This window comes from Crotalus tigris, unplaced genomic scaffold (genome assembly GCF_016545835.1).
Source record: "Crotalus tigris isolate CLP2741 ecotype Arizona unplaced genomic scaffold, ASM1654583v1 scf7180000017536.10889498, whole genome shotgun sequence".
NCBI lineage: Eukaryota > Metazoa > Chordata > Lepidosauria > Squamata > Viperidae > Crotalus > Crotalus tigris.
Window position 1 is genome coordinate 5,083,132 of NW_024096460.1, and position 15,558 is coordinate 5,098,689.

Sequence of the window (15,558 nt, forward strand, 5' to 3'; positions counted from 1 at the left end):
TAAAAATATATATTCAAAACATAACAAGGAATACAAATTTAGGATTACCAAGAAAAGGTTATAGTGTTATAAGAATAGATTCAGATCACCACATAAGTATTTAGTCCAGCCCCTGCTAAAGTATTTCAGACATAGGCAAAAATAAAACTCTGATGCAGCTGAGATGCAAAAGAACATATATAAATATAGGCAGAGGAAGTATCTAGGGATGTATAGAAAAAGAGGATTCCTATGTAGAAAAGCAAGGGTACTGATGCTGAGGATATTAAAATATTATTATATTTTATATAATATTAAATATTATAATATTAAATATATTGAATATTAAAATAGAATCAGTTAAGGCATCAGGCTTGAAACCAGAAGACTGTCTTGTTTTGGGCCTTGGATGACCTTGGGCCAGTCATGCTCTCTTACAATAGAATGATTGCAATAGCAAATAATTTCTTCAATCTTGCCATGAAAACTGCAGTAATTATAGGGCACAATAATAATAATCAAAGAATAACCATCTGCCACCCCACGTTCTTGGGAAGGACTCAATAGGTGGGCAAAACTGTCAGATCCAGTTTAAACTTCTATGTGATCAACCAGAATAATACTATAATAATAATAATAAATAATAATAATACCAAAAGAGTCTGTTCAGTTCAAATAGTTGGAGGGCAATCTATAACAAACTCAGAAGTAAGAAAGAAACATGGAATTTGGAAACACTTAAAAAGGCTGCAAGTTGCTTGAAAGTCACATAATTTGATTCACTGTTTCAAAGATTTTTGGGCTTTGATCTGTGAATTTGCATAGCCATATTGAATATATAATTCAAACTCTTATTAATAATAGAATGACCTGCCTTATATTATGCTTGGAACATAATAGCAATATAATGTAAGTCATTGAACCTCACATTTGCAGGTCTGCTGTAATGATTTGACATTAAATAACTTGTTACTGAGTTAATAGAACTTGATCCAGTGTTTCCTTTCTAGTTCAACTTATTATGAAAGACTGAATGTAAAATAATGACTTAAATATATGTAGATAAGCAGATAAATTGTTGTTTGTACATTCCATATCAGCTTTGAACCATCATCTTAAAAATATTACTAAGTCAGAAACATAAGAAGCTATTAAACCCACCTCAAGATATGGGTTAGACTTACTTATAGAAAGTAGGGTGTGTGTTTTTTTGGTTTGGACTAAAATAGCTTCATTTTTGGGGTAGGGTGATGAGAACGGGGAAGAAAATAATTTGATACTACTTTTGAAGGCTAAAATTTTATACTCATGCCAATACAAGCTAGGTATATTTAACATTTCTCTGGGAAAGCATCACCAAACAAACAAGAACATGGACAACTCTCCAAAATCATGAAGATAACAAGAGGAACAAGCAAGTAGCAGAGAACAAATTATGTTAAGGCAGACAATCTCTTCTCTTGGTCACATTTAGTCTCTAATCTTTAAGACCATTGTTATTACACTTCACTGAGTGGACCTAATAGAATAAGTCATTGTCTAAACAAGTTATACCTAGTTAATACTTAAATGGGAGCTCACTAAGGCCCAGCTGCAAGCTAGAATGGAAACTAAAAAAAAAAATACCGGAAGCATATAAGAGCAAATCACATCCTTTTGTTGTCAAGAAAACTACATGGATGTGTCCATGTAAACACTAGAATGACTCAGCCCAAAGAAGACTTCATTTTGCCACTGCTTATGCAACCATCAGGGAAGTGTGAATATAAAAACAAAGTAGCAAAAGCAGAAAAGTGATGATTGAGATTCTTCATTGCGATGGAACTGAACTGAAAAAAAAAATCAGAAACAATTCCTTGTAAAGGTTGGGAAAATACTGTAGAGGAAATGCTTTCCATTTGTAACATTTGGTGTTGATGGTGGTGGCGCAGTGGTTAGAATTCAGTATTGCAGGCTAATTTCAGGCTAATTCTGCTGACTGCCAGCAGTTTGATTCTCACCAGGTCAAGGTTGACTCAGCCTTCCATCCTCCGAAGTTGGTAAATTGAGGACTCAGATTGTTGCCCCCAATATATGACTCTGTAAACCACTTAAAGAGGGCTGTAAAGCACAATGAGCAGTATATGTCTAAGTGCTTTTGCTATTTATATTTTGACACTTTGCTGCAGTTCACAGTTGTGATTCTGTTCCTTACTACTGGGCATAAAGTTGTTCAGCACTACTTACAGAGCTTTGTACATGGAGACTACCCTAGGTAGCAGTGGTATGGGTAGAAGCCATGGGGCCTGCAGTACATATCTCCTCAGTGTGCTTCCTACTGGTATCTGTAAGCTGTTCGCCACTAATTGGTCAAAATGGAGAGGAGAGGAATGGCTCTGGAGGAAATTGGCTAGTGATCATTCCCACAGTAACCCAGCTGATGCTGCCTCCAAAGCAACAATCTATTATACATTTTATACACCTTGAAACTACGATGGGATAGAGCCAGTTGAAGAAGGAAATTCGTCCATGTGATGTGAACCAACTAAAGCTGTTTCCTAATGAACTGGGGATGAGATGAAGCAGTACATGTGACCAAAGGGGAAGGTTGGTTTTATCAGAGCATTATTGTGTCATGACAAAGCACAGGAATGGTCTTTTGCATTCCTGGTGAAATAGCAAATGGGGACGGGTTCTGTATCATTTTGGTTTGTTTGCTGAATTGTAGTGTATGTATTCTGTACACAGTCTTGTTAATGATAGCTTTCAAACTATATGCTGAAGACAATGTGGCTTTAGTTTGCTGAACATTGCTGACACCTTATCAAATGCAAATACAAGCATCATGCAGTGTTTTAGGAAGAGAAAGATTCCTCAGCTAGTAAGCAGAAAACTGTAGATTTTGTGCTGTTGTTTATGGCAGTGGTTCTTAACCTGGGCGATATTGCCCCCCAGGGGGCGATTTTGTTTTTCAGGGGGGTGATGGAATGAAAAGGGGCGACGTGGGGGCAAAGAAACGAAAAGGGGACGATATGGGGGCGATGGAGTGAGAAGTTTTGGGGACACTTTTGAGATTTTTTCATACAGTGAATCGCTGTATATCTGTCGTACAAAAACATCAGATGATCGCTATTAGTAGATTGAATTGTGTTTTCAAATGTTCCTCCAGCTAGCTTCAGTACAGAACGCTGTACATATGTGAATATGCATCGCTTATCTTCATGCTTGTTGCGCAGCAGCCTCTACCCATACAGTGGCATGCCATTGGCCAGAATATAGGAGATATGGGGAAAAGACTGGAAATAAATTATTTGCATCGATATGTCCTGATGACAGTTTTAAAGAAAACAAAAAAAGTGTTTGCATAAATTGAAGAATTATTTCCTATGTTGTGATTGAGAGGTTATGTTGGGGGAGGGGGGCGATGACAACTTCCTCATTGGCTCAAGGGGGCAATTCGTTCAAAAAGGTTAAGAACCACTGGTTTATGGGACATGCTCAAGAAAATCAAGCTGTGTACTGCTTTTTGTTAAGATTACTCTAGCTGTATCAGCAAACTGGGGGGGGGGGGAAGCCTGTTTAAAGTTTTGCTTCCTGCAGGATTTTAAATATGACACACAAAAAAGCCCTTTGGCAACATTTCTATGTAGTTTGGATGATGTGCATTATTATTAGGATAGGCTACCCATATACTTACTAGGGTGAAAAAAATAAGAGAACAAAGAGCTTGTTTTGAATTCCTACTATCCACTATGGCAGATCACTCAAAATACAGTGTTTATCCATAGCCCAAATCCAAATACTTTTTTTTATTTAATGCACAATAAGGCATCCATGAGCTAGTTTTTTAAAAAACAACAACTCTGATAGCTAGCAGAAGTAGTTATGGAAGCATTTTGCCTCTTATGTATTTATGTATTTGTGAGTAATTTTGAAGAATACTGATTCACATCAGAGGCTGAAATTAATAATAATAATAATAATAATAATAATAATAATAATAATAATAATAATAAAGTTGGAAGGGACCTTGGAGGTCATCTAGTCCAACCCCCTGCATTTCAGACAAATGGCTGTCCAGTCTCTTCTTTAAAACTTCTAGTGTTGGAGCATTTACCGCTTCTGGAGGCAGGTTGTTCCACTGATTAATTGTTCTAACTGTCAGGAAGTTTCTCCTTAGTTCTAGGTTGCTTCTCTCCTTGATTAATTTCCACCTGTTGCTTTTTGTCCTACCTTCAGGTAGAAAAATAGCTTGATTCCCTCTTCTTTGTGGCAGCCCCTGAGATATTGGAATACTGCTATCATGTCCCCCCTTGTCCTTCTCTTCATTAAACTAGACATATCCAATTCCAGCAACCGTTCCTTATATGTTTTAGCCTCCAGTCCCCTAATCATCTTTGTTGCTCTTCTCGGTACTCTTTCTAGAGTCTCAACATCTTTTTTATATCATAGTGACCAAAACTGGATGCAGTATTCCAAGTGTGGCCTTACCAAGGCATTGTAAAGTGGAATTAATAATTCACATGATCTTGATTCTATCCCTCTGTTAATGCAGCTTAGCACTGTGTTGTTTTTTTTAGCAGCTGCAGCACACTGCTGGCTCACATTTAATTGATTGTCCACTAGAACTCCGAGATCCGTCTCACAGTTACTACTATTGAGCAAGGTACCACCTATACTATACCTGTACATTTGGTTTTTCTTGCGTAAATGTAGAACCTTACTTTTTTCACCATTGAATTTCATTTTGTTAGATAGCGCCCAGTGTTCAAGTCTGTCTAGATCCTCGTATCCTAAGCCTGTCTTCTGGAGTGTTGGCTATTCCTGCCAGCTTGGTGTCGTCTGCAAATTTGATGAGTTCCCCATCTATCCCCTCGTTCAATTCGTTGATGAAGATGTTGAAGAGCACTGGGCCCAGAACAGAGCCCTGGGGCACCCCACTACTCCATGTAGATATGGTTCCATTGAGGACCACATGCTGAGAATGGCCAGTTAGCCAGGTACAAATCCATCTGGTGGTATCTAACCCACATTTTTCTATCTTATCAAGTCGTAGGTTGTGATCTACTTTACCAAATGCCTTACTGAAGTCCAAGTAAATTATATCCACAGCATTCCTCTGATCCACTAATTTTGTCACTTGGTCAAAGAATGCAATAAGATTTGTCTGGGATGATCTGTTTTTGACAAACCCATGTTGGCTTTTAGTAATGACTTTGTTCGCTGATTCGTTGTTTGATTATCTTTTCCAGAATCTTCCCAGGTATTGAGGTCAGGCTGATAGGTCTGTAATTTCCTGGATCCATTTTTTTTTTCCTTTTTTGAGGATGGGAACTACATCAGCTACAAATGTCCACTTGTTTGAAAACTAACATAAAATCTTTGCTTTCTGCTTCCTGAGGCAACACCATTGGCAAGAAATTATGGTAAACAAATTTCACACATTCCTGGATTGGGATCAGATCCAAAGCTTACCAGCCAAATTGTTTTGCTCCTTACCTGTTCCATGAAAACAATAAGTGACTCTCGGTTATTTTCCCATTCTTCTGGTAATTCACTTTCATGAGGGTATTTATCACAGCCAACATATATAGACAATTCAAAACAATTTGTATGTAGATAGCTAAAGTCATTTATGCCTGTAAGTGCAATGAAGAGAACAAAAAAAGAAATTGTTACTTCTTCTGAGACTAAATAGAGTCATTTTTAAAAAAATAAAGCATTTATCCTAATAGTTACAAATGGCTTTGGTATTTCTAGAAAATACATGTATTTTAAAATATATCAGTAACTTAATCAAAAGGAAGTCACATGATATTAAATCAGCACTAATGTTTTTGTAGTGGAACATTAAATTAGGGCCATAAAAACATGGCTATGATCTGGTATGTAAATATCTTGCCATTATAGATTTTAGGATATGTTCAGAGCCAAATTTGAAACAAGTTCAAAGCCAATATGCATAAATCCAATCTAAAACATATTTAGGAAACTACAGATCTCTTTTTTTACTAGCACATTCTTCAGAGGTTCAAAAGCTGTCTTCACTTAACCAGAGTATATTACAAATTGATGGTTAAGAATGCAATAAACCATCTTCTGGTTGAAAAGTACTGTAAAAAAAGTTTCTTTAACTAAGCTGCTATTATTAGAGAAACAGTATTTGGAAAATTTAAAAAAGAAGAAATTCTCAAGCTCTCAGATTTAAAATAGCCATAACAGAAATCCAGCCAGGGATCAACACTTTCAACAGAAAATGTAATTTGAGTGCTAGCTATCCATCATGCACATATTTGTAATAAATCTTTTTCTAACACTCTGATCAAGACATATGGAAGTTAGACTATGAGGAAAGATGACTTTTAATCTTTTCTCCTAACTTCTAAACTTCAACTTGGCTCTCCCCAGATGGATATGAAGGAAGGACAAGGATAATTTCTCCTTCCTATGGTTTTTCATCTTCCCAAAGCTATTTTTTTCCTAGAGAAAGCAGCTATATATGTACAATTGATAAAAAATTGTTCTAACCCTAAGATTCTAGATATGACTAGCAGCAAAGATTCATGAATCAGAATGAGCTCACAAATGCTTTTTAATTCAATTTGTTAATCTGAAAAAAATGCTACCAGACATCTCCTTGCTTTTGGCTGCCATAGACAACTCTCTCCTACAACGTACATGAAGATTCATGAATAACAATATAGGGTCAATGTCACATAATACTCATGTCCAATGTCCAAGCTAATTAAAGAGCACAAGAACACACTTTGTGAACAGCTATCTTTATTATTGATACTTCTACACAATGCCTTTGCCCTGGACAGAACTAGCTCTGGAACATTATATTCTCAGGCTGAACTCTGCTTCAGAAATTAAACTCATTTATTTCAAGTATTTTTAATATAGCAAAAAAGAGATACTCCCATTGGTAATACTGAGACCTTGCAGACATTGTGAGAACTCTTATTCCTCACTGATGGAATTTCTCATCACATCTTGTTTCCTTGTTCCTAGCTTTGGCAGATTATTGTTTCAAAACTACCAATCAGAGAAGATGTTTATAGCCTCTCTTCATTGCAAAGATATTGCTTCATGGCGCCATTATTTTGTTTTCTGATATATTGTTATAAAAGTGTTCTTTTTTTGCAAAAGAAGTTTAGAATTTGCTGAAAAATATCAAAACAGTCAATGAATCAATGAATCGATCAATGTTCATTGTAGGATCCTCCAATCTGGCCAAATTGAGTGGCCAACCTGAAGATTCTGCCTTTAATATTTTGGGTCATGAATAAGTCCTTTTATGATTTCTCCTCAAGGATAAATACAATGGATTTTACATTTTCTCACCAGCAGCTGACATCTATGTATTTGACCGCAATGAAATCTCTTCCAAAAACCTGATCTATTGGTAGATGGATAAGCACTATATTGCTGATGTAGTGGCATACCAACACTGTAGTAAAATCACTTTCTGAGTGACTATTTGACCAACATAGTATCACATCTGTATTTAGTAAAATTGAGATCCATTTATTGCTTTCCAGTTATATGATCTTCATTATGAACATGGCAATAAATCTCTTCCTAAGAATGCAAGCAGTGGACAAAGTTCAGATAAATTTCTTGTACTGCAAATACAAAAGAAACTATTTTAATGAAGGTCATCTAAGAAAGTGTGCATATGCATGCCATTTAGCCAGCTTTTAACTCCTGGAAAATGCCTAGACTAGTCTCTGCAGTTTTCTTGGCAAGATTTCAGAAACATTTTGCCATTGCCTTCTTCTTAGGGCTGAGAAAGAGTGACTGGCCCAAGTTCACCCATCTGGCTTTGTGCCTAAAGGGAGAGTACAAGTCTCCTGGTTTCTGGCCTGATGCCTTAACTATACTAGCTGGGTCTCTAGCTAGGAATCTAGTCATATTTATATGTCAGCTCCAGGGTTTAAATCCTTGTGTCTCTTTCTGGTGCCCATATGCAGTAAGAAACTTTTGCTACCCATTTTTCAGCCTTGGATATTGAGGGTCCCTGCACAAATTTTTGATAATGATCTTTCTTTGCTGAAACCTTTCACTGATCTTTCCATCTTCGGCCCTCCCATCTATACATTTTAACAATTCTTGGATTCACTTATTTCATAATAGTAAAAATAATGCAGGTATGTTATGAGCAAAAAATTACATTAGCATACAGGAATATTCAGGTACTTAATGAGCTCTAAAGTATGTACCCTGTGGGTGGATTATATAACATAGATGTTAATTTGGGGGTTGATTAAGTGATTAAAATGTGAGAGCAATGACTGATGCAGCTCAACTAAAATCTTTTCCCTTTCCAGTTAAATGCCAAAGGTCTGCAGATTTTAAATTAATATTTTGCCAGAAGTGAATTATATGCTAAGTTTTAAACAGTTTCTTAAAATATCCTGAAATACCACATAAAGCACACAGTCATTGTATCTGCTTATTCATGTTCTTTTGAAATGTTAAGGAAAAGATTAACATTTCTAAGACCTAGAATAAGGTCCTGCTGCCTATAGGAATGTAAACTAGAGATCTAAATCAACATTTGTAATTTTTATATAATCTTCATATTGAAGATTAACCCCCTTATTGCAGTTTGGATTGTATGACCAAAGGAAAAGCAAATTCACGGGTAATTATGAAACTTAGTTTATTAGAAGATTATGATGAAATATTATATATTTTCATCATCATCAGTCCAACGCAAGTTCTTGGTTCTGGGTTTACAGTAGACCAGATTGAGTAGCGATGCATGATTTCAGAACAGCTGAATTTCAGAACAAGCAGATAGGATAAGAAACTGGAACCAGCATTTTGGAATTCACATTGCACAAAGTTTTTATTATTATAAAAATACAATAGAGATAATTAAAAATAATTCAAGAGGATAATACAGAAGTAAAATGAATTTAGTATGCTTAATTCAGACTACTATTTGCAATTTAACAAATACTATTTATCAAAGTGGTTAAAATCAGTTTGTTAATGTCAGCCGATAGCAGTGCCGTGTTTAGAGGATTGATTCACAATTAAGTTTATATTTCAACTAATAAATTTGGCAATTAAAAGGCCAATTATGTATCTGTAAAATATGGTGTATGCAAAATTGGGACATTCATTAGCTATATGTATTCAAAACTTAATGATTTTTTTTAAAAAAAATACTGTGAAAATGCAACATCAAATGTCCTGAGTAAAAGGGTTTTTGCAAACTAAATAAAAAACGTACTTTAGATTATGGGATCATCATGGTAAGGCAATATTATATGATCCACTGCAAACATAATACAGCTTTTAGCTTATAGATCAGTGGTTCTCAACCTGTGGGTCGGGACCCCATTTGGGGTCGAACGACCATTTCACGGGGGTCGGCAAACAACGCAGTCCACCATTTTTTTCCTCTTTTCTTAGCTGTGGTACTCCCTTTTATTCTATTGGCTTTTGAAAGCCAATAGAATAGGCTCTCTTGAATAGAGTCTAATTCTATTGGCTTTTAAAAGCCAATAGGAATTGTCCAGGCTGTCTCTGCCCTGCTGAGCCCACCAAAAGTCCCATTCTGCAAATGGTGCTGCACCAGTTGAGTAGTCCTCGACTTACGACTGGTTGGGGTTGCGGCATTAAAAAGGTTGAGAACCACTGTTATAGATAATCTTCTTACCAAAAGTGCTTAACAATAAAAGGAACTAACAAAATGGTTGTGTAAATGTACACTTCTTCTCAAATTAATGTTATTGAGATTCTTAGGAATCAAAAAAAAAAGGAAGAGTTTGTTGGTTCTGACTATGGTTTTATAACTATTGCTGAGACTGGCAATAGTAAAATTGACAAATCAGTCAGTTAAGCAAAAGGGGGGGAAGCATATTTGAAATGTTGCAAAGGCTGAGTTGAAGAGAGCATTTTAATTTGATGCTAATAGATACAAATGTATGTCAATCAAAAAATTGCAAAGTCAAGGCACTACCACAGTAAGGCATACTACACCTCTTGCAATGAGGCTACATAAAGGAGAAGCTTCTAGAAGATCATATTGCAGAGAGAGGACAAGATGGGGAAAGGTGCTCCTTCATATAATTGGCCCTCATGCCATTTAAGGTTTTACAGGTGAAAATAAGCATTATAAATCTCAATTTTATACTAAGGGAGTCAGTAGAGAGCAGACAGTGGGTGAAGTTGTTTCAGAATTGATAAGATAGTTTCATCTAGGTATCTCAATCAGATTCCAATTTTTAATTTCTGTAGAATTTAAAAATTTAAACTATTACAGCCAGCTTCAAATATACTAATTATAGTGGTCCAAACAGAAAGTTCCTAAAGCAAAGTTATTTTCCACATAGTCCATAGTCTTGCTGATGTCCTGGATGAAGCTAATAGAGAATGCTCAAAGCTACCAGTATCAGTTGGGTCTCTATGGGTCAATGGTAGATTAAGAAACACTCCAGGTTATGTACTTTCTTCTATAATGAAAATGCAAGGTCAACTGAAACAATTACCCTGGTCTATGAATTGTCACCAGGATTCATTTTCAGTTTATTGATCTTTATCTAGACCAGGCTGAGTCAAGGCAGAGTTTGAGCTCATCTAAAGTATCATTTGATTAGACAGCATGCAGAAATAGAATTGAATGTAATCTATCCCTAACAGTCTTCCCAGATGATCAGAATAAAATAATGAAATAAAGTTTCTTCTGTTGTTAAGTTGGATAAATAGGTTTGACTGAACTAGAGATATCGATTGTAGTTGTGTTACAAATAGGCAAGGGTGGAAAAATCTTTAATCAGAAAGCAAAAGAAGAGTTGTTTTTTTTTCATTCCTATTCTAAAGGGATGGCCCAAAATGTTTCGTTCCTGAGACAGAATAGTACAGCAATGAGATCTTCACCAACTTAATAGAACTCAGTTCACAGCCAAGATATTTTGATACACAAGGCTCCAAATCCTTAAATGCCTCAAATACTTCCTTTCCTCTAAAGCAGGGGTTCTCAACCTTGGCCACAAGTCTTAAAGTTGCCCAGGTTGAGAACCCCTGCTCTAAGGCAATAAAAACACGAACCTCGTTACTGAATTTTCTGCCCTTTCCTCACTTAAATACTATTCTCCTCTGCATGACATCAGAACGTTTGTCCCCAAAAATCTTATATACTTTCAGCACTACAGTGCATTAATGCCTTCTTCCTAAGTATTACACAGACTCCATATGCACCAGCAGCAAAGAGAAGACTAGATGTAAATGTTAGTTATTCACTAATGTAAATGTAATTGTTCTTGATTGTGCTTAATCTAATCATGTAGTGAGAAAGTGACTAGACAAACCTGTCCTTGGTGTACATTATATATGCTCAGATATCTGGCCCCACCTGATTCTTTTTAAAGATATTGTGTGGTACCATGTAAAATAGAAAGTTAGCATACTAGTGGTATCCAGAAAAAACCCATTGTCAAATTAACAGCACATTTTCTAATATCATTCTGTAAATAATGTAATGATGTCACATAAAAGTGATATCATTTGTATAATTACTTCATCATATACTTGTTATAATTTGCCCTTTATGTATGCCCCTTCCCTGCATACAACTACAAAAAATAGCATTGGCCTCAAGTATAATAAGAATATTTCTGCACAAATTATATAGATGACATTTAAATAAGCAACATCTAGACCAGATGAGGCTTTTTAAATATTAAAAGTTGTTTTAAAAATATGTTATTTGTGGAGACATAAATATGTAGCTAAGAATGCTCAAAGAAGTTATTCTTAGCTTTTACTGGGCAAAAGTAGGCCAATATTTATTTTTGCCATCAAGGTATTTCACACTCAACTCCTCTGTGTTCCAGCATTTCTTTACAAGAATTTCAACTTTTTACAAAAGGGAAAATTCAGTCTAATTTTTGAAGCTGTGTTACAAATGCACATCATGTCTATAATCATGGCAGAGAGCTACTGATGTGGGAGAGTCAGCTTTGTATCTTTTCACTATTTTGTATCTTTGGATGAAAGGACCATTTCCCTAGTTAGTCTGGTCCCACTATTTCTACATAATAGCATCCAGGTTACCTAGGAAAACCTCTTGGAGAGAAAACCTCTGCTTTTTAGCTAGAACTTGTGGTAATAATGGATTCCATAAAGCTAAGAAAATGATTAAGCAGCAAATATCCAGCACAGGGGCCTTGATATTGAAGTCTGGGAGTTAGGTTGAAAAGGCTATAGAATACCTTTTAATTTGGTATTCATTTATTCATTCAAACAAATTTTGGGCAAGACTTTTACTATGACCTTCCCACCAGCTTTGGTTGCAAGTAAACGTAATCAAATTCCATGCTTGATAACTATGCCTATATGGTAAAGAAGAGCTGGAGTCAGCCAATACATTTCTATATTGTTCCTTTTATAGCATCCCCATTGAGAATTCAACATTTCTCTTCCAGCTAATTATAATTGTATTGGTTGATTTGTAAAGCTCTTCTGATTTTAATTATGCATGATGTCCATGGGTTAGGAATGTATGCTTCGTGTTATGCTCTTTGAATTTTTTTGTGTTTCTAATTAATGATTGTACTTTTTCCATCTATGTTTCTGGGCCCAATGTGATCAGCAGAAACATTCTTAGAAAATAAATAGTGGTTGATTGCATTCAGTTCATATTGCAGTCCAGTTTAGAACTGTGCCCAGAAAATGGTACTGTAAGATGAGTTTATCAAGATGATCTTGGAAAGTTAGAGGAATGATATGAAGCAAACTCATCAGCTAATCTTTCAGATATTTTTAGAATTGCATTTAGTAGATTGGATATGTCCACTACAGCAGCCATTTTGTGTAAATTGCACATGAAAACACTCACCTTTCAGATATACACATCACTTTAAAAGGCTGATTATAGTTCCTTATGTATATAAGGATTAATCAGGATTTAGAGCTTCTTTGCATATTGCTTCTTGCTCTTGAAATTATTTTATTTACATAAATCTTTGTTTATTGCAATACCTAACTGGGTTATCTCACTTTCTTTTCGTTAGATGCACATTACATTTTGTTTGAACTGCTGCATAGCCTCTATTCTATTTATGTAAATCAAATGTCATTTAAGTCCTCTGTTCCATAAAAGCATGGATGTGGAAAGCCAAAGGAGAATCAGCAACTTCTGCCTTAGTCCAGGAACATCTTTCAAAACTCAGATTTTTATCAGGACATAATTACAAAGTTTTGCTTTTATGGTGTTTAGCAGATGACTGCTATTAAATATACAATTAGGACAAAAAAGCAAAAGAACAAATAGCAATAGCAATAGCATGTAGACTTATATACTGCTTCATAGTGCTTTACAGCACTTTCTAAACAGTTTACAGATTCAGCATATTTCCCCAACAATCTGGGTCCTCATTTTACCGACCTCAGAAGGATGGAAGTCAGAGTCAATTTTGAATTGATCAGGACTGAACTCCTGGCAGTGGGCTGCCTGCAATACTGCATTCTAATCACTGCGCTCCCATGGCTCCTGACCTATTTATATGTTTGACACATGTCTGACAAGTTGTTAAAATTTTATTTTTCAGCTGCAACTTACTTCCTGCTACAGTATGCCAGGAAGCTCCATTTACTGTTCCATCTTCCTTCTGGAAATCCTCTGTATGACATACTCTTCGCCGAGCATCTGTCATTAGTCGGTGAGTAGAAGCATACGAATAGGCCAGCCATCGAAAGACGTGGTCATCTGGAGTGGGTGTGTGCTCCTGTGTCTTCCAGACTGACCGGACCATATCATATGGATAGGCGACTACAAGCTCTCCTCCCTGTAAATTCCCTCCAAGCACAAAAGGATTCTTTTCCATCCATGCTATCACAGCTCGTGTTTCCACTGCCACCTATGAAAGAGAAAGGGTACAGAATTCTAAGCTAGATTTTCAAGAGACTCTTTGAATACATGGACACAATTGCATCATTATAATCCAAAGGCAAAACTGTGCATTCGCCTCTTCACATTGTTTTGATTGTGTAGTCTGAAACAGTCAAGAAAAAGATCAAAGGAAACTTAAGTAATGATAAAAGGAATGTAACATGAAGTTTTAGCAATTCTTGCTAAAAATGATCATAAACATTTCAGCATGATCAAAATCAGAAACAGATTGTAAAATGTATGATTTCCAAATCACTTTGGAAATAAATGTATACAATCTGTTGATGGAGAAAAATAAGGAGTCACTAAAGGAGTTTGATGAAGGTTTAAATTCAGATTTGGAAGGAGTCCTGCTTCAAACTACGCATTTGCCAAATCTGTTAGAACTGGCTGCGGTCATTTTTAGGCTTCCATCAAAACTGAACCAAACCAATTCCTTATTAACAATAATACAAGCTGTTTAAAAACCCCTCTTTTAGGGGGCAATAGTTACAAGAAACAATGTTTGGAACTGATATATGACAAGGACAAACAATGTAACTATGTTACATCTTCCATTAATAACAATTTACACAAGTCAGTGTGACATTGCCATTAGCATTATTGAAGATTATATTTTGAAAAGTTCTTCAGAGGTGTTTACAGGGTGTAGTAAAAAATAGTCAGGACACAGCACATAAAAGAGGGTATAGTTTCAAATTTTGTTGCAACACCATTTGACTTTTTTTTTTCTTTTTAAATCATTCTGAAAACTTTTGGGTCTTGACGGTTGGAAAATGTTTAGCCCAAAGTTTTCAGAATTATATGGGTAAAAAAAATAAAATAAAATCAGAGCATGCTAAACGATACATTATAAAGTACTTGAAATCTATAATTTAGATGATAACATTAGAGGTAGATTATAGAAAGATCAACAACCTTACTTGCATAACATTAAATTGTAAAATTATAAATTATACATACTGGAATGTGTTGTGCTCTTTTATAGTGAAAAGAATTGAGATAATTTTAAACTACTCCAAATCACCTAACATTTTTCTTCATAAAATTTCTACTTACTGTAGCATTTACAGACAGATACCATTCTGGAATCGGAATTTGATGATTTGGGACCTTTCTCAGAAATCTTCTCCGATCTTCAGATTCCCAGAGGAGAGTATTTAAATCTGGGAAGTTATTGTTGATATCAATACCATCTTGAGTCCATCTTCCTAAAGACCAGCCTCCTAATTCAGAACCCTATAATGCAATAATCAGATCATTTGGCTTATTTTATAACTGCAGTTATTGCAGGAATATAATGACAACTCTATGTACTTTTCTTATAGTGACACAACTAATCTCCTCTGTGCATGGTAAAATCAGCCATTCTGGTTTTGAAAATGGATTGACTAAAATTACCACATTCTTTTGCATCACATTCTTTGTTTTTCACCACATTATAATTTGAACAATTGGGTAGCATATCTAACTTAAATCCACATTTCAGTAGGATGCAAGGATGACTCATTTAATTCACATTTATTCTCCTTATCCCCAACACTTTGACATTTTGTTGGACTTCTTTCTTAGTACACTTTTGAATATGATGATTCCCTCTTTCCTTTTCCCTGTTATTACAAATGTCCTGGTTTGTATATCATTAAATCTACAGCAAAGTATGTGAATTCTGTCAAAACCTAAAATGCCAC

The 15,558-nt window shown here is 35.5% G+C and overlaps 1 protein-coding gene across 1 annotated transcript in view; it reads right to left on the reverse strand.

Annotated features, from left to right (window-relative positions):
• The window catches only part of CPXM2 (carboxypeptidase X, M14 family member 2), a 110,494-nt gene that overhangs the window by 6,135 nt on the left and 88,801 nt on the right, over positions 1-15,558 (reverse strand). The window contains exons 10-12 of the mRNA XM_039339957.1: positions 14,927-15,106; positions 13,538-13,835; positions 5,458-5,597 (exon numbers count right to left, since the gene is read on the reverse strand). Of these exons, the coding sequence (XP_039195891.1) occupies positions 5,458-5,597; positions 13,538-13,835; positions 14,927-15,106 (618 nt within the window). The remainder of the gene's footprint in view (positions 1-5,457; positions 5,598-13,537; positions 13,836-14,926; positions 15,107-15,558) is intronic.